This window comes from Bombyx mori, chromosome 15 (assembly GCF_030269925.1).
Source record: "Bombyx mori chromosome 15, ASM3026992v2".
NCBI classification, from domain to species: domain Eukaryota; kingdom Metazoa; phylum Arthropoda; class Insecta; order Lepidoptera; family Bombycidae; genus Bombyx; species Bombyx mori.
In genome coordinates, this window is record NC_085121.1 from 2,319,822 (window position 1) to 2,335,527 (window position 15,706).

Here is a 15,706-nt window from a genome sequence, read left to right on the forward strand (position 1 = left end):
TTATAGATAGGTTGGCTGAATATATATTCTTCTTCTTCTTGCTTCGGTTTCCTCAATACTGAGGGTCGTCACCACCTCCTCGCAACAAGAGTTTATAACGGACCATTCCACGCCATTTGCCTCTATCTGCCGCCGAGTGTAGAGCATCGTGAACTGTGGTGTCGAGGGTAGTGCGGATCTGGTCAGTCTGTATATTAGTTACCTGTAAATTTTGGAGCGGCGATTCAACTGGGCTGAGGCTGGAGCCGAGACTCTCAACGCTCTGCGGCACTTCCTGCGCTATCTTTTTATTGCTCTTTTTTACGCTTGGTTTCCTGTTCACAAAAAAAAATATCATAATTAACGTGTATTTACATTTGAATATGTATTTGATGGGTGCAATTCAAAACGTAAATCGATGCATGAGTGTCAAGAACTGTATGTTTTACCCTAACCAACTAAATAGATATTTAGTCATTAAGAGTATTTTGAGTGTTTTTCGTCATAATTAATATTTGTATAATTCATAATCAAACGCTAATATTATAGGTAGCTTTACAGCGTCAACGAACCCTACCCTGAAATTAAGGGCTGTTGTATTTCGAATGGGGTAGTGTGATATTAGGCTGGAGTATTTCACCCTTTCTGTCACATACAATAGGGCAACCTGGAATTTGGGTTGTCTATTCAAATCACTACTAATATAAATACTAGGTAACTATAAATACTAGGCACTATAAATACTAGCTAGTAATACAGTATTAGGTTCTCTAGCGTACCGTCTTATCTGTGTCTGTTGTAGATTATTGTTGTCGTAAACTTGATCCTGAGGACTGTCTGGGCCGGCCTTCGCTCTGGGCTTCTTGGGCTTGCCTTTAGCCGCAGACGCGATCACTGTCGGCTGACTTATCAGCTGGTGATGCGGGTTCGGCGAGGCTGCGAACGAAAAATCGAAGCTTTAAGCTCTAGTTTCTAACGCTTTTAGTTCATACAAAATTCATTTTCTAAATATGTGAATAGCTAAAACTATAAACATTTTTATGTTGGATTAAGAATGAAAATATTGCTTTTACATCCACCCAAAAATCGTTTAGTGCTATTCTATTGATACCTTGGATGTGCCAATTCGATAACCGAATATTTAACTGATAACTGGGATGGTATGGATATGTGATGAGACGAAATGAAAATAAGGTGGGTAAGAGAGTGTTAACTATGAATGTGGAAGGATATAGAGGAAAAAGAAATTGATGGATTACGTGAAAGGCGATATGTGTAAAAGGGGACTAAGCGAAGAAATGGTATATAATAGAGGATTATGGAATGAGAAAACATCTTGCGCCAACCCCAGGTGACTGGGAGCAGGGCAGGAGAACGATATTGAAGATATTCTGATTATTCCCTCTGGTCATCGTTCTCGTCAACCCTCAGACACAGCCCACTGAGTTTCTCGCCGGATCTTCTCAGTGGGTCGCGTTTCCGATCCGGTGGTAGATTCTGCGAAGCACGGCTCTTGCTAGGGTTATCAGGTTTGAGCCCCGTGAGCTCACCTACTAGTTAAGGCTACGCTGAAATAGCCTCTCAAGGCTCTCAGCTTAGGTAGGAAAAAAAATTTATTCCTGAAGCCTATATCATTGTTAATGACAGAACTTACTCATGAGATGCGGATGCTGCGGAGGCGGCCTCGGACAGTGTTCGTCGAGGAGCCTCACGATGTCGTCATGCATCCGCTCCTGTGCCACGTCCCTCGGCAGCCGGTCCATGTGGTCGGTGATCTCCCTGTTCGCCATCGCGTCGAGGAGAGCCCTGCAGGCGCCGTACGAGCCCTCCCTCGCTCCCAGGAATAGTGGAGTCTCGTCCTGGGAATAAAAATGTGTTAAGGGCGGATGTTTTTTAAACAGGTTAAGATAGGAATTGATAGCAGTTAAACGCACTTCAATAACTATACGTATTTAAATGAAATTAATGATATTTTGAATGGTGATATTTTAAGGAAAAACAAAACTACAATACTTTTTTTCAAAAATGGACGGTGTAGAAAATTGTAACTAGCGTATTTACTTACAGATATTAATAATTTACGTTTTAAATCACAAAATGAAATCTTTCAATTTTAGCTTTTTATTAATCATTCTCACTTCACGTTATGTGGAGTAAATTTTTCTATATGAGTCGACTATTATCAAAGCCGGCAATGTGACTTTTGGACAATTATTGGTAAATCAGAAAAACGAATTATTGACTTTGTATTCCATTGGCAGTCACAAAACTCTTCGGAACGACATCTTAGATAAATAACAGGTTAACTATTAACCTTTATTTAATGCAGGTTTTGAACCGTATTCTTTGAAGGAGACGATTATATTCAAATCAATCTGTATTGACATATCAATAACATTTTTTTGTCCAAATGCACAGATTGCCACCTTTGATAATAGACGACTGATATAATCTGTGGTTAGGTCGTCGTTTAGTTTGGATGCAAATGATGTCACAATAATGAAGCTTTAATAACAACAAATTGTTACTGCTTGTTTTCTTTGAGATTTGCGTATTTTGTTAATCTTTAAACATTTTCAGGTCAGATCAGATCTTTATTTACCTTTGACCTTTACTAAATCTATATTTTTTTTTCAGTTGGCAACTAATATTTCTGGATATGAAGACTTAATGACTAATTGAGAGTATTATTTAGATAGGGCGATACATCTATAACGAAATAATTTCTAAGCAGTACATCGATATTATTCGATTTATTACTTACCTTGTCATCTTGCGCATCCCTATTGGCGCCGTGTGCGAGTAGTACATTGACAGCGTCAACGTTATTGACAGCCGCCGCCCAGTGCAGGGCTGTCTTGCCGCTGTTGTCTGCTGCATTTATATCCGCGTCGGCGTTGATTAGATCTTCCACCATGCCCTCGATGGCAAGCCTGATTGAAAAAAGAATTTTCGCTGTAACTATACTGCGATCTTAGAACTTATATCTCAAGGTGTGTGGCGCATTTACGCTGTAGATGTCTATGGGCTCCAGTAACCACTTAACACCAGGAGGGCTGTGAGCTCGTCCACACATCTAAGCAATAAAAAAAAAAATCACTTTGTTTTTTTTTCATTACACGCATTGTTCTCAGAAAAAAAATGGTTCATCCAACAATTGGCAATTGAAAACAAACAAAAATTTATTATTTTTTGCATATCAATTTATAAATTTTTGCTTCTTTTAAATTTGACTAAATTTATAAATACTATTATAATTTAACGGGTTCTTAACACGGGCCAGTATTAGGGTCTATACGTGATCATGATGAGCAGTAAAGCAGTCAATCTCAAAACAATCTCAGTAAAGCAAATAATCGTCGTGAAAACCCGTTAAATAATATCATTTGTAATATAAATAATCGCAAAAGTTAAAAAATTCACTTACCGAGCTGCCAGAATCAGAGGCGTGGTTCCGTCGTGCATTCTAGCGTTCAAGTTGGTGGCCCTATTCCGCAGTAGGATCTGGAAGACGCCCATCGCGTCGGCGGCGACGGCGGCGTGCAGCGGGGTCCGCCCGGTGTTGTCCTGCGAGTTGGCGTCCGCGCCCGCGTCCAGCAGGCGCTTGGCTGCGTCCGCACGGGCGTACCTGGATAGGACATCATATCTATATATCAATACATGAAGCAAAAACTTTTGGAGAGCGTACCTGGATAGAACATGATATCTATATATTAATACCGTGAAGCAAAAACTTTGTACCCATTATGCTTTAAAATACCTTAAATTAATTAATAAAAAAACATTACACACTGCCATCTATTTGACATACACACGCATTTAAACTTTTTTGTTTAATTTCTGTGGTCAAATTGAGAATAGATTAATATTGTTTGTCTTTGGATGACGAGGACGGTGATTGGGCTGTCCAATCGTGAGCTGTGACACACAATAACAAAAACTCACCTCGCGGCTAAATGCAGACTCGTTTCCCCGGTCTTATCCATGGCCGCGTTGAGCTGAGCGCCCTGAGCGACTAGTTCGGATATAATGTGGGCTGTCTGTTCATCTTCTACGTCGGAGCCGGTGTCCAGACCTCCTCCCCTCACTGCGGCTACCATCAGCGGCGTCATACCCAGCGGTCCACGGACGTCAACATCCACGTGACTGTCGTGCTAAATAATAATGCAGAAGTTATGTTAGTAAATTAGATTATAGCTTGAGTATTGCTACCAAAGGCAGATAGATGGCCTGACGACCCGTCTGATGGTGAGTTTTTAACGTCACTCGGAAACAATAGCAATGCTAAGAACACAGCTACACTGCGGTCACTGAAGGGTAATTTTAAACTTTGTCTGAAAAACAACATGTTCTAGTATATAAGTATCTAGAAATACCGTGGAGGTTCACACGACAGCCGGAATGTTCGGAGCCTTTTTACAAACAACCCGCTTATCTATTACTTGTATACTATGGATGAGCATTATCACATATTTCTAGACCATAAACCAAATAATATATATAGATAAGAAAATGAATGAAAGATGAATTCAAAATAGTACTTACGATTGCAGGCGGGGTCATCATACTGGGCGGTACTCTGATATCTGCCGCATCCAAATGTTGCTGAGTCCACACTCTTGGTTCATGGCCGGCTTCCTCATAATCAGTGATGGCCGTGTGATCTGAGGCATAGCCTCCTGGAGCCCCATTCGCGTCACCTGGTCCTCTGGCTCTCTTGGCTCTGGGAGGGGCCGAGCCATCGTCGTCTTCGTCAGACCAAGAGTGCGGTGGACCCATGTGGCCTCCATTGATATCGACGTCGATACAGCCTATGGATCCTTTATTGAGATTCCGCATCTCCTGGCCGTCTGGTCCACGGCGGCGTGACCGACGCCGTGTCGAGGAGTTCGAACGGATAAATCCTTCTGGGAACCATGTTATGCCGGCGGCGCGTTTCCTCTGAGCGGTTACTAAAACTCCTATCAGGAGACCGGCTAGCAGAACCAAAATGACTCCAATGAAGACGTATTTAGAGTTTGTAGGAACTTCGTCAGTAATAGGAGGGTTTACGCCCTTGACTTGGTAAATCGGAAAGTCCGGTGACAGCGAATGTTTGGAGGCCGTGGCTGCAAGAAAATCGGCGGCTTCTCTGGCTGAGAAGAAGCACTCTGAACTTAACATTGTAGTGCATTTTCTGTTGTCAAGTTCTAAGTACACCTGCACACCGGACTGTCCTCTTTCCGTGTAAACAATATGATGTTTCTTTCCGAATTCGGTCTCTTCCAGTCCAACGTCAGTGGAGCCCTTCCAAGGCAACACCATGTCATTACCTAAATGATCCTTCTTTATCAGAACGGTGGTCCGTAACTGATGACCGAGATCTCTGAGGAAGGCCACCGAGTTCTCCTTAAAGGTCTTCATGTCCATCAGCAGGATGACGGACATCACTCCTTCGGCTAAATCAGGCGGTTCGTTTTCGCAGTCAAGACCGTCCCAATTACATTCGGCGTTGTTACAGCCGTAGTCGCAATGACCGTTGGCGTAATGTTTCTGGCAGTACGCGTCATATATAGGGTTGCATCTCTGTAGGGACTTTTGACAGTCCCTTCCATCGAACAGACAAGCTTGGGTGTTGCAGACCTCGTTACATTCACCATTCATGAACACCTCCCAACAGTTGATCGGAGCCGTACAGTTTGCCCACGGATTGATGCCCAACGAGCAATCGTTGCCGTCGAATTCACACGCGTACGTGTTGCATTCCTCGTCGCAATGGTGGTCACCCTGTTTCTCTTTGCAGCCCTTTTTAACGCACTGCTCTCTTTGGAAGGCTAAATCAAGTTCCTCTAGAGTCAGTCCCGGATTTTTGTTGCTAAAAATGCCGGTTATCGGACTACCGTATCCGCCTTTGGCGTTGTGATCGTGAATATCACAGTTCTTCCCTGTCCATTGTCTAGGACAATAGCATATGTAGTCTCCGGGCTTGTCTATGCACCGTGCCTCCGGATGCTTGCACGGGTTACTCAAGCATTCGTTCATTGAATCTATTTCGCAGCTGACACCGGACAATCCCAACGGACATTCACACGCGTATCCTCCTATTTGGGAAGTGTGGCAGTATCCACCGTTTTGACACGGATTCGAATCGCAAGCGTAGCCTGAATATTCGCAGTTATTCCCGTAAAAGCCTTCGTTACACAAGCATTCGTGGCCACCCTGTATAGCGGTGCATATGCCGCCATTTTGACAGGGCGAGTTAGCGCAGAAGTTGACTTTGGCATCGCAGTGCCTTCCCATGTACCCGGGTTTGCAGTTGCAGTGATAGTCATTGATGAGTTGCACGCAGTCTTGTGTACCGGGCAGCGAGCAAGGGTTCGAGAGGCACTCGTTGATGTCGCCTTCACACCTCGGTCCGACGAAGCCGGGCGGACACTTGCACTCGAAGCCGCCGACTCTGTCGATGCAAGTGCCGTTGTTATGACACGCATCTTGTTTGCAATCGTTAACGTTTATTTCGCATATCTTCCCCAAAGTGCCGAAAGGGCAGGAGCATGAGAAGTTGTTGATGAGATCGTGGCATGTTCCTCCGTTTTGGCACGGGTTCGGCAGGCAGTCGTTGACGTTGAGCTCGCAGTTCTGTCCTTGGAAACCTTTGGCGCATTGACACTGGTAAGTTCCGACGAGATCCTTGCAGAGAGCTCCGTTCTGACAAGGAGCGGATTCGCATTCGTTAATATCCTTCTGGCAGTAGGAGCCGGTGTAGCCGTCCTGACAGTGACAACGATGAGAGTTGCCGATGTCTTCGCAGGTGCCGTTGTTGCAGAGCTGCTTTAGTTTTACGCCTAGAAAAAAATATTCCAAATCATGTATACCTTTTTATATATAAATGTCTATAAATCTATAAAACTGTCGAATCTTGAAATTCAAACGGAATAATAAACCTTTGATAACTCATTTATTTTAAAATATCCCGAAAAAACATCATGCTGTATATGCCAAATTTAAAATTGAACGCCATTTAAGCAGCGAGTTACAGCTCAATTATTTGGAATTAAAAAAAATAGTTTCGATGAATACCTTTTCTGATGGAAGCATCTTTACAAGACACCATTTCGACGTCGCACAGTTTCCCGGACCATCCCGGGGCGCAGGTGCACGTGTACTGGGGACCTTTCTGCGAACATGTCGCTCCGTTCTCGCACGGATTGTTCTCACACCTGAATAATAAATATATGTAAGTATTGGTACATATTTTATATAAATCAAATATATGTAAACGGTATATATGTATCTAATTATTATATGTGTGCATTTTCTATAATAATTTATTACTAATAAATAGTACACCGCAACATATTAATATCTACTATATATTTATCTGTTCCAGAATTTCTGTAAAGTAAACGGTTGTCTCGAAGAGATCGCTTTTTAGCCATAAGACCGCCTATTTTACAAATGTATCTGCTTATTGAATTTTTCCAATGTTAATTGTGTTTTTGTGTGCAATAAATCATATTCTCTCTCTCTTTCTCTCTAATAACGTAACGTGAGAACGGTCTCTAAGCAAACCGCAGTAACAGTATTTTAATTCAGCTACTCGTTACGAAACTGAGTTCACTTGTAAACTAGGATTTAGTATTTTAGGGCTTATATTGGTGGTCCTATGTAGACTAACCGATGTTATATTTGCTACGAACCAAAAACATCAACCTTGGAAATGAAACTTTTTTATTGCCCTTGTAGACAGAAGAACGTAAGGCCCACGTGATGGTGAGTGATTAGCGTCGCCCATGGATATCAGCAATGCCGAAGGCAGAGCCAAGCCACTGCCTACCATTAAGTACTCTCCACAAGCCTCGTTTGAAGAAGGACATGTCATAGCGCTCGGGAAACACCGCACAGGGAAAGCTCATTCCAAAGCCGGATGGTACGTGGCAAAAAAGATTCCTGGAAACGCACTGTGGATGACCGCAGTGGCTCCAGGTAGTATGGATGAACTCTACTCCGGTGGCGAGCGATGCGATAGTAAAGACGAGATGGTGGTATCATCTCAAACAATTCCTCAGACCACTCCCCATGGAACATACGGTCTAAAACACAGAGAGAACCGAAGTCCCTCCGCAGACCAAGGGCTTCCAAACGGATCAGCCTGCCAAAATGAATAACTTGTGAGATGCTTGTACACAACTTGACTTACCAGTCAACAAAGTCTTCGCAGTGCTTTCCGGTGTAGCCATACGGGCAGTGACATGTGTAGTAGGTGATGTGATCGTGACATGTCGCGCCGTTGTCGCACGGTGAACTGTCGCACATGTTGATGCGGAACTGACAATTGGAGCCGGTGTACCTGATGGACAAAACGACATACATACAATCATCGATATCTATATGTATAAAAATGAATTGCTGTTCGTTAGTCTCGCTAAAACTCGCGAACGGCTGGACCGATTTGGCTAATTTTGGTCTTAAATTATTTGTGGAAGCCACTATTTGTGACCACTTAACACCAGGTGGGCTGTGAGCTTGTCCACCCATATAAGCAATAAAAAAAAACGGAGGGCTGAACTCACCCCGGCGGACAGGAGCAGTTGTAAGAGTTGATGCCGTCGATACAGGTCCCTCCGTTCATGCAGCTCGATTCGGTGCAGTCCTCGTCGTTGGTCTGACAGTTGATGCCGGAGAAGCCAAGCGGGCACGTGCACGTGTATGACGCAACATACTGAAAAGGGAGACATCTTTAAATACCTATCTTTGTGCGTGATTGATGATTAGTGGGCTTGTAGGCACGTACGGCCCACCTGATGGCGAGTGGTTACCGTCGCCCATGGACATCAGCAATGCCAGGGGTAGAGCCAAGCCGCTGCCTACCGCAAATTAAATGACACTACTGGTGGTAGAACATCTTGTGAGTCCGCACGCGCAGGCACCACCACCCCACCTATTTCTGCCGTAAAGCAGTAACGCGTTTCGGTTTAAAGGGCGGGGCAGCCGTTGTAATTATACTGAGACTTTTACTTTTAACAGTATGTATTTCATTAGAAAACTCGGTGCATCGCTACATACTAATGCACCAGACGTCTTATCCTTTAGGCCGCGACGACTTAAAATTGTGTGGAGGCATTTACTTTGTATATGTCTATGGGCTTCGATAATCATTTAACACCAGGTGGGCCTTGAGCTCGTCCACCCATTTAGGCAATAAGAAAAAAAACTATTCAGTTTTAACAACCAGGTCAGGGGTTTCTTCGAATTGAGGATGTTACCAACGTACCTGGTTACAAGTGGCGCCGTTCATGCAGGGTCTCGACTGGCACTCGTCGATGTCCACCTCGCAGTGCTTGCCCGCGAAGCCGCTGGCGCAAACACAGTTGTAGTCGCCGATGCTGTCCAGACATGTCGCTCCGTTCTGACACGGGACTGGTGGAAAATAAAACAATTGATAAAAATAAATAAAAGCGTTCAATTTGAATTTAGAACAAATAAACGAGTGCAAAGCCCTTTCTTAACGATCAAGTGGTCGACCCTTGAGGGACCATAATAGCATTAATTGAGCGTTTTACATCTTTGACATGTTTGAAATAACAATATACGCAATATTTAATTCTTATAAAATTCATAGAGATAAAAAGAAATATAAATGTACATATATTGACCACTTCTATAAATTCTAAAGGCTACTTTTTTTCCTACCTAAGCTGATAGCCTTGAGAGGCTATTTCAGCGTAACCTTAACTAGTAGGTGAGCTCACGGGGCTCAAACGTGACGACATTGCTAACACGAACCCTAGCAAGAGCCGTGCTTCGCTGAATCTACCACCGGATCGGAAAAGCGACCCACTGAGAAGATCCGGCGAGAAACTCAGTGGGCTGTGTCTATGGGTTAATTTACTCGTCGAGCCCTTCGCCGCAAGCGACAGGTTCGGCGAGGACGATGACCAGTGCTTGAGGTACCTAAAATCACCGTTAGTGGATCGGGAGAATCCGAAATGACAGGGCTGTATGTGAGATTTACCTCAAACGCCGCAAGAAGACATATCATTCCAAGAATTATTTATTCTCAGAGGTTTGCGGTCGGGGCTATAAAATGGTATTGCATTGAGGTCGGCGCTTTGTGGTATATAAAAAGTATATTTATATACTTTTTTTATAGTAAGTATATTTATATACTTTTTTTGTGTATGTGTTTGTAATTTAATATAAATATACCACTATTCACTCTGCACTGACTGGTAGAGAATGCCTTAGGCATTAAGTTCGTCAATGTAAACTTTACATGAAGTGTAATAAATAAATAAAATGAAATATATTGGCCAGTTCTGTAAATTCTAAAGACTGTAATGCTACTGACACGATGCGCAGTCGTCCGTGTTGATGGCGCAGTCCTTGCCCTCGTATCCCCTGGCGCAGAGGCACGCGTACGAGCCCTCCGTGTTGATGCAGGTCGCCTCGTTGTGGCAGGGCGCCGTCACCGCGCACTCGTCCACGTCGCGCTCGCACAGCGCGCCCGTCCACCCGACCGGGCACTGGCACGTGAACTCCGCGTACGACGCCTCCGCCACGCACCGCCCGCCGTGACGACATCTGTTCACAGATCAAGAAATACTATTATTATTGACTGTGTATTTTTACACGCTTTATATTAGCTTCACTTGTATGTATGTTTGTAACTGACTCCTTTAGACGCGATTTCGACCCACTTTAAACGGCCAGATATCATTCAAACTTTGTAGATTAATCGAGGACTGATGACAATACACTAATTTGCTAAGATAATTCCATTATTCAATTTGCATTAATTTTGGCACTTGTTGACTAGGCTACTAGGCCGGGGTCTCGGGGTGATGCGCTAGTAAATGCAACAAGAGCTCACTGGTTCGGCATGCAAGGGTCGAGGGTGTTTTCGCAGTTTCGTCCGGAGTGTGGGGGGGCGCAGACGCAGCGGTACCCGTTCACCAGGTCGATGCACGAGCCGCCGTGCAGACAAGGGTTGCCGGCGCAGTCGTCGATGTTCGTCTCGCAGTTCACGCCTAGACGAAACAACGAAAAACTTTAGGGCTCCGTGAACGTTCGTATCTACGTAATTTAAACCTGCAATCTTTAAGTACAACAAGCGCACGAGTTCATGAGGAATGCGGTAGTGCCGTGACCTAGTTAATTATATGGTAATGTCGATAATAACTATCGATTCAGTCAACAGCTGTCAATTTGGTTCAATGTAACTTAAGGTATTATAATTTTGTAAATTATGAAATAAAATAAATGTGATAAGTAATTTCCTATTTATTTCTAATAGAGAAAAATATTTTTTAAATTCCAATTCAATTACAATCAGATGAAAAGACAACCGACAGATCAGAGTCGGAATCAGTATCTATTTTTCTACCTGAACTTGTTGGAAGCGGAGTAGTCATGGTTTATTCACAATGAAATAACACAATAGCGCTAGCGTAAATTTTCGGTATCGATATGCGCGCGTCACAACCGTCAAGGACAACACTCGACGTCAAACAAACGCGGGGATGCGGGCGCATGCGGGGCGAGCTTCCCCCCCGCGCGACGCCTTTGGTCCCGATGGACATGAACTAGCGCGCATACAGTATAACATATGAGAGGCAGAGCCTGCACGGGTCTATATTGAAGTCTATCTCTGTGGCGAAGAGTTTGAGGATAATTGAGATGTTGTTCAAAGCCTTCACTTTATTACACATGTGCTTTGAAGTTATCGCTTACAAAAAAAATTATAATACGTGATATAACTGAAGTTCAAAATAAATTTGAGCTTTCAACGAGACGTGAAAGAAAGAGTTACGTTATTTATGGAACAAACAAATTTGGGGAGTTTCTAATGTGAACTAAAAGTCCTCTAAATATTTAACTATAATCGAATTATTCTGACCGGTAAATCCAAGAATACAGTCGCATTTGTAAGCGTTCAGTCGATCATGACAAGTGCCGCCGTGTTGACAAGGGTTCGAGCTGCACTCATCTATATCGCGTTCACAACGTTGTCCTGAGAAAAACAAACAATGAATAAAATAAAAAAAATCATTAAACTTGCAACTTCTATTTCTTTATAGATCTGTGTGCTCTTAACACACATGACATAAAATAATTAGACAGCACAACTTTTCAACGAAATCCATATAATAATACGTGAGCAAAAATCCCTTTTGACGAAAATTGTGCGGACACAGGAGTATGAAGTTTGTCACACTTATAAATATCATAGAGAAGAAGTGCAGAATACAAATTTTTTTTAAATTAAAATATGCTTAAAAAATTTACATAAATAAACAATAAATACAAAACAACAAACAAAATCAATAAATAAATAAATTCACACAATACCATATATTTGACACACACGCATTATATTCTTTTTTTTATTGTTAACTGTCAAATTGAGAATAGATTAATATTGTTTGTTTTTAGTATTATTTGTCTACGGTGTATGGCCTTGGCGAAATCTTTGATTATAGAACAATGATGATTATAGAAATGTGACAATAAAACCATAATAATGTTCAAACGTATAATTTAAATTAATTATGGTCGAATTTCGGTTACTAAGCGACCACTAGTGTAGTTAAAGCTGTCAATACCTCCGTAACCAGGAAGGCAGTGGCATATGAACTGGTTGACGCCATCCTCGCAGGAGCCGCCATTGGTGCACGGATTCGACGCACACTCGTTAACATCGGACAAGCATCTGTGAATAACAGATTCAGAAATTTCATTTTTCATTGTATTGATAGAATATTAAAAAGTCGGTATCGAACATATTTCGGACATGTAGTGTGTATGGAGCAGGATCGGACTATGAAACGGGTGTACGCGAGTGTACTGGAGGGACGCCGCCCCGTAGAGAGGCCCAAGTACAGCTGGTCTGACGCTGTGGAAAGAAGTCTACGTGAGCTCCAAGTGTCGGACCGGCAAGGTGTTGCGCAGTGCCGGGATGAATGGCTAAGTTTATTGTCGGAGGCCAAGACCCACTTCAGGGTCATAGCGCCAGCGCAGTAGTGGTAGTAGAGCATATTTCAATTTGGATGCTTAATACGAATTATATAGTATATTAAGTTTATTTTTTTTAATTAATACGATGACATAATTTGGAATATACTGAATTAAATTGGCAGAGAGTATTTTTAAACGAGAACACGATTCAAAACATATCCAGCCCACTGAGTTTCTCACCGGATCTTCTCAGTGGGTCGCGATTTCAATTCGGTGGTAGGTTATGCGAAACACTGCTCTTTCTAGGGCTAGTGTTAGCAAATTCTCTCAGTTTGAGCCCGTGAGCTCATTTACCAGTCAATGAGTAGCTGGAATAGCCCCTTAGGCTATCCACCAGCGAATAAAAAGGATTTAAAAATCTCATCCTTGTTAAACTTACCTAGCATCGTAGTATCCTCTTGGACATTCGCATCTGAATCCGTTAATTCGATCGATACATTTGCCGCCATTAGCGCAAGGATTTGACAAACATTCATTGATGTTCGTCTCGCAATGTTGTCCAGTGAAACCGGGAATACATTCGCAGGTATATCTAAGGGAATTGAGGTTCATATTAATATTGCTAATTAAATTATAACAAAATAAATTTATTTTTCAAATAATAAAAAAATTGTGAGTTGACAATGCAAATCTGTTAGACGCTAATAACGATTCTACTATAATATTTAAGCAGATTAATTTTACTGCGTTAGTCAAAATAAAAAACGTATAAAAGGTATTAAATAAGATAAGCAAACTTACTCAAAATAGTTATTGCTGCATGTAAAGAAAATAATGGTGAATTAAAAATGTCATAAAACGGTTTTACCCAAAGCGAATAAAGGCGTCAAGCATCCAAACAATTAGATTAAAGAACATAAACCAAACTAATTAGCATTAGTAGAAGCAAAATAAAAGCAAATATAGTTCAGTAATAGTAAAAGTACTACTACTCAAAGGAGAAACATGTGAAATAAAAGCAATTTGTGATTAATCTACTTGAAATGGGTCTGTCGTTTATCTAAAAGTATGATATGGTACCTGTTGATGCCATCAATACACGTAGCCCCGTTCCTGCAAGGGTTGGAGTAGCACTCGTTCACATTGATTTCACAGTTCCTCCCTGAAGTACCGGGCTTACAGCGACACTGGTATCCACCGATCAAATCTTCGCAGTGCCCTAAAAAAATTGTGTATTTATAACCTTTTGAGCCCGAACCATCGATAGATCGACGCTCTATTGCCGAATATATACCGACTATTGCGTAGTTTGGTTATAGGTATCGACCTGTACGGCCGTGAATTATTTTTCTGTGAAAATAAGTTACTTTTTTTTATAAAGTACGTTCTTTTAAAAATCCTTTATCAATTTTTGCAAATTAAGTAAAAGTAGGCTCAGCACTAAAAGGGTTCACTTTAAAATCACCCAAAATGCTTAGTACAATAGCATCTGCGCATATAGATAAATGTGACATTATAATGTTATCTCTAATTTGCTGAGTTCTTTGTTCACATGTTTTTGCACTCCGATCCCTTCAGGAAGTGGTTTTCCTTTATTATCCTTTATTATTATTGTAACTATGTACATAAAAAGTCTAGTCCTGATATCTAAAAGTGGGATGGGGAGCTTTGTAAAATTTGATTTTGTTGATGACAATGCTGTCTTCTGAATTATATTGTTACTCAATTACCAAATTCCTCCACCCTGCAATCATTCTAATGGCCAATTGTGTTATCTCACTCTGCTTTCTTGGTGACATCCTTTAATAAGATCGTACGAAGTTCTTCATTAGTCGTACCTGTCAAAATCCCTAACATAAACAGGTATTCTGTCTAATTTACCTCCGAACTGGCAGGGATTCGACTCGCACTCGTTGATTTGGGTCTGACAGACCCTGCCCGTGTACCCCGGATGACAGTTGCAGGTGAAGCTGTTGTCCCCGTCGATGCACTCGCCCCGGTGACACGGCGCCGACAAACAGTCATTGATGTTCGTCTCACACGACATACCTGTTGTGTTGGACATACAAATAGAACTTTATACCTAATTGCGAGGCGTAGGCTTTCTGATGACAACCACGATCCTTAAGGGATAAGTTTTCTTTTTATTGCTTAGATGGATGGACCAGCTCATGGCTAAATACCGCCACCTACCTTGAGATATGAGTTCTAAGGTCTCAGGCTTTACAGTAAAACGGCTGCGCCCACCATTCAAGATAAAACGCATTACTGCTTCACGACAGAAATAGGCAGAGTGGTGGTAACTACCCGCGCGGACTCACAGGACGTCCTACCAGTAAGACACCTACACCTTACTTTATCACTTCAATGTGCTTAGTGCGACTTTTTAAAGTTCTCGATACCGTAAAATTTAACTCAAATTTGTATGGAGTTGGAACGTTAGCCTAGGTTTGCCGCTAGGGGCGCTGTTCCAACTGTACACAGATGCATGGTAAGGATTTGCATAAACTTCAAATGTTGATATCTTCTCGGATGATTCGTTAACTAAATCAATGGTTAGGGCTAATTTAGGGATAGGTAAATAATTTTCATACGTGTTACCTGTATAGCCCGCGGGACATTCGCATGTGTATCCAGCTATAGAGTCGTGGCACGTGCCGCCATTACGGCACGGACTAGACGCGCAGTCGTCGATGTTGACTTGACAACGAGCCCCCGTGAACCTGGGCGGGGGAATTAAGGTATTTGTATAGTAAAGCACAGTAATAGACCAAATTTCAAATTAGTTCCC

General features: G+C 42.2%; 1 protein-coding gene across 1 annotated transcript in view; it reads right to left on the minus strand.

Moving 5' to 3' along the window:
- The window catches only part of Notch (Notch homolog), a 181,821-nt gene that overhangs the window by 4,710 nt on the left and 161,405 nt on the right, over positions 1-15,706 (minus strand). Inside the window, 19 exon segments of the mRNA NM_001163898.1 lie at positions 203-314; positions 759-915; positions 1,634-1,838; positions 2,744-2,912; positions 3,407-3,607; positions 3,925-4,133; positions 4,525-6,803; positions 7,039-7,178; positions 8,159-8,308; positions 8,532-8,680; positions 9,233-9,378; positions 10,310-10,542; positions 10,832-10,988; positions 11,858-11,971; positions 12,564-12,670; positions 13,355-13,507; positions 13,996-14,134; positions 14,797-14,964; positions 15,517-15,638. Coding sequence (NP_001157370.1) covers positions 203-314; positions 759-915; positions 1,634-1,838; positions 2,744-2,912; positions 3,407-3,607; positions 3,925-4,133; positions 4,525-6,803; positions 7,039-7,178; positions 8,159-8,308; positions 8,532-8,680; positions 9,233-9,378; positions 10,310-10,542; positions 10,832-10,988; positions 11,858-11,971; positions 12,564-12,670; positions 13,355-13,507; positions 13,996-14,134; positions 14,797-14,964; positions 15,517-15,638 — 5,110 coding nt within the window.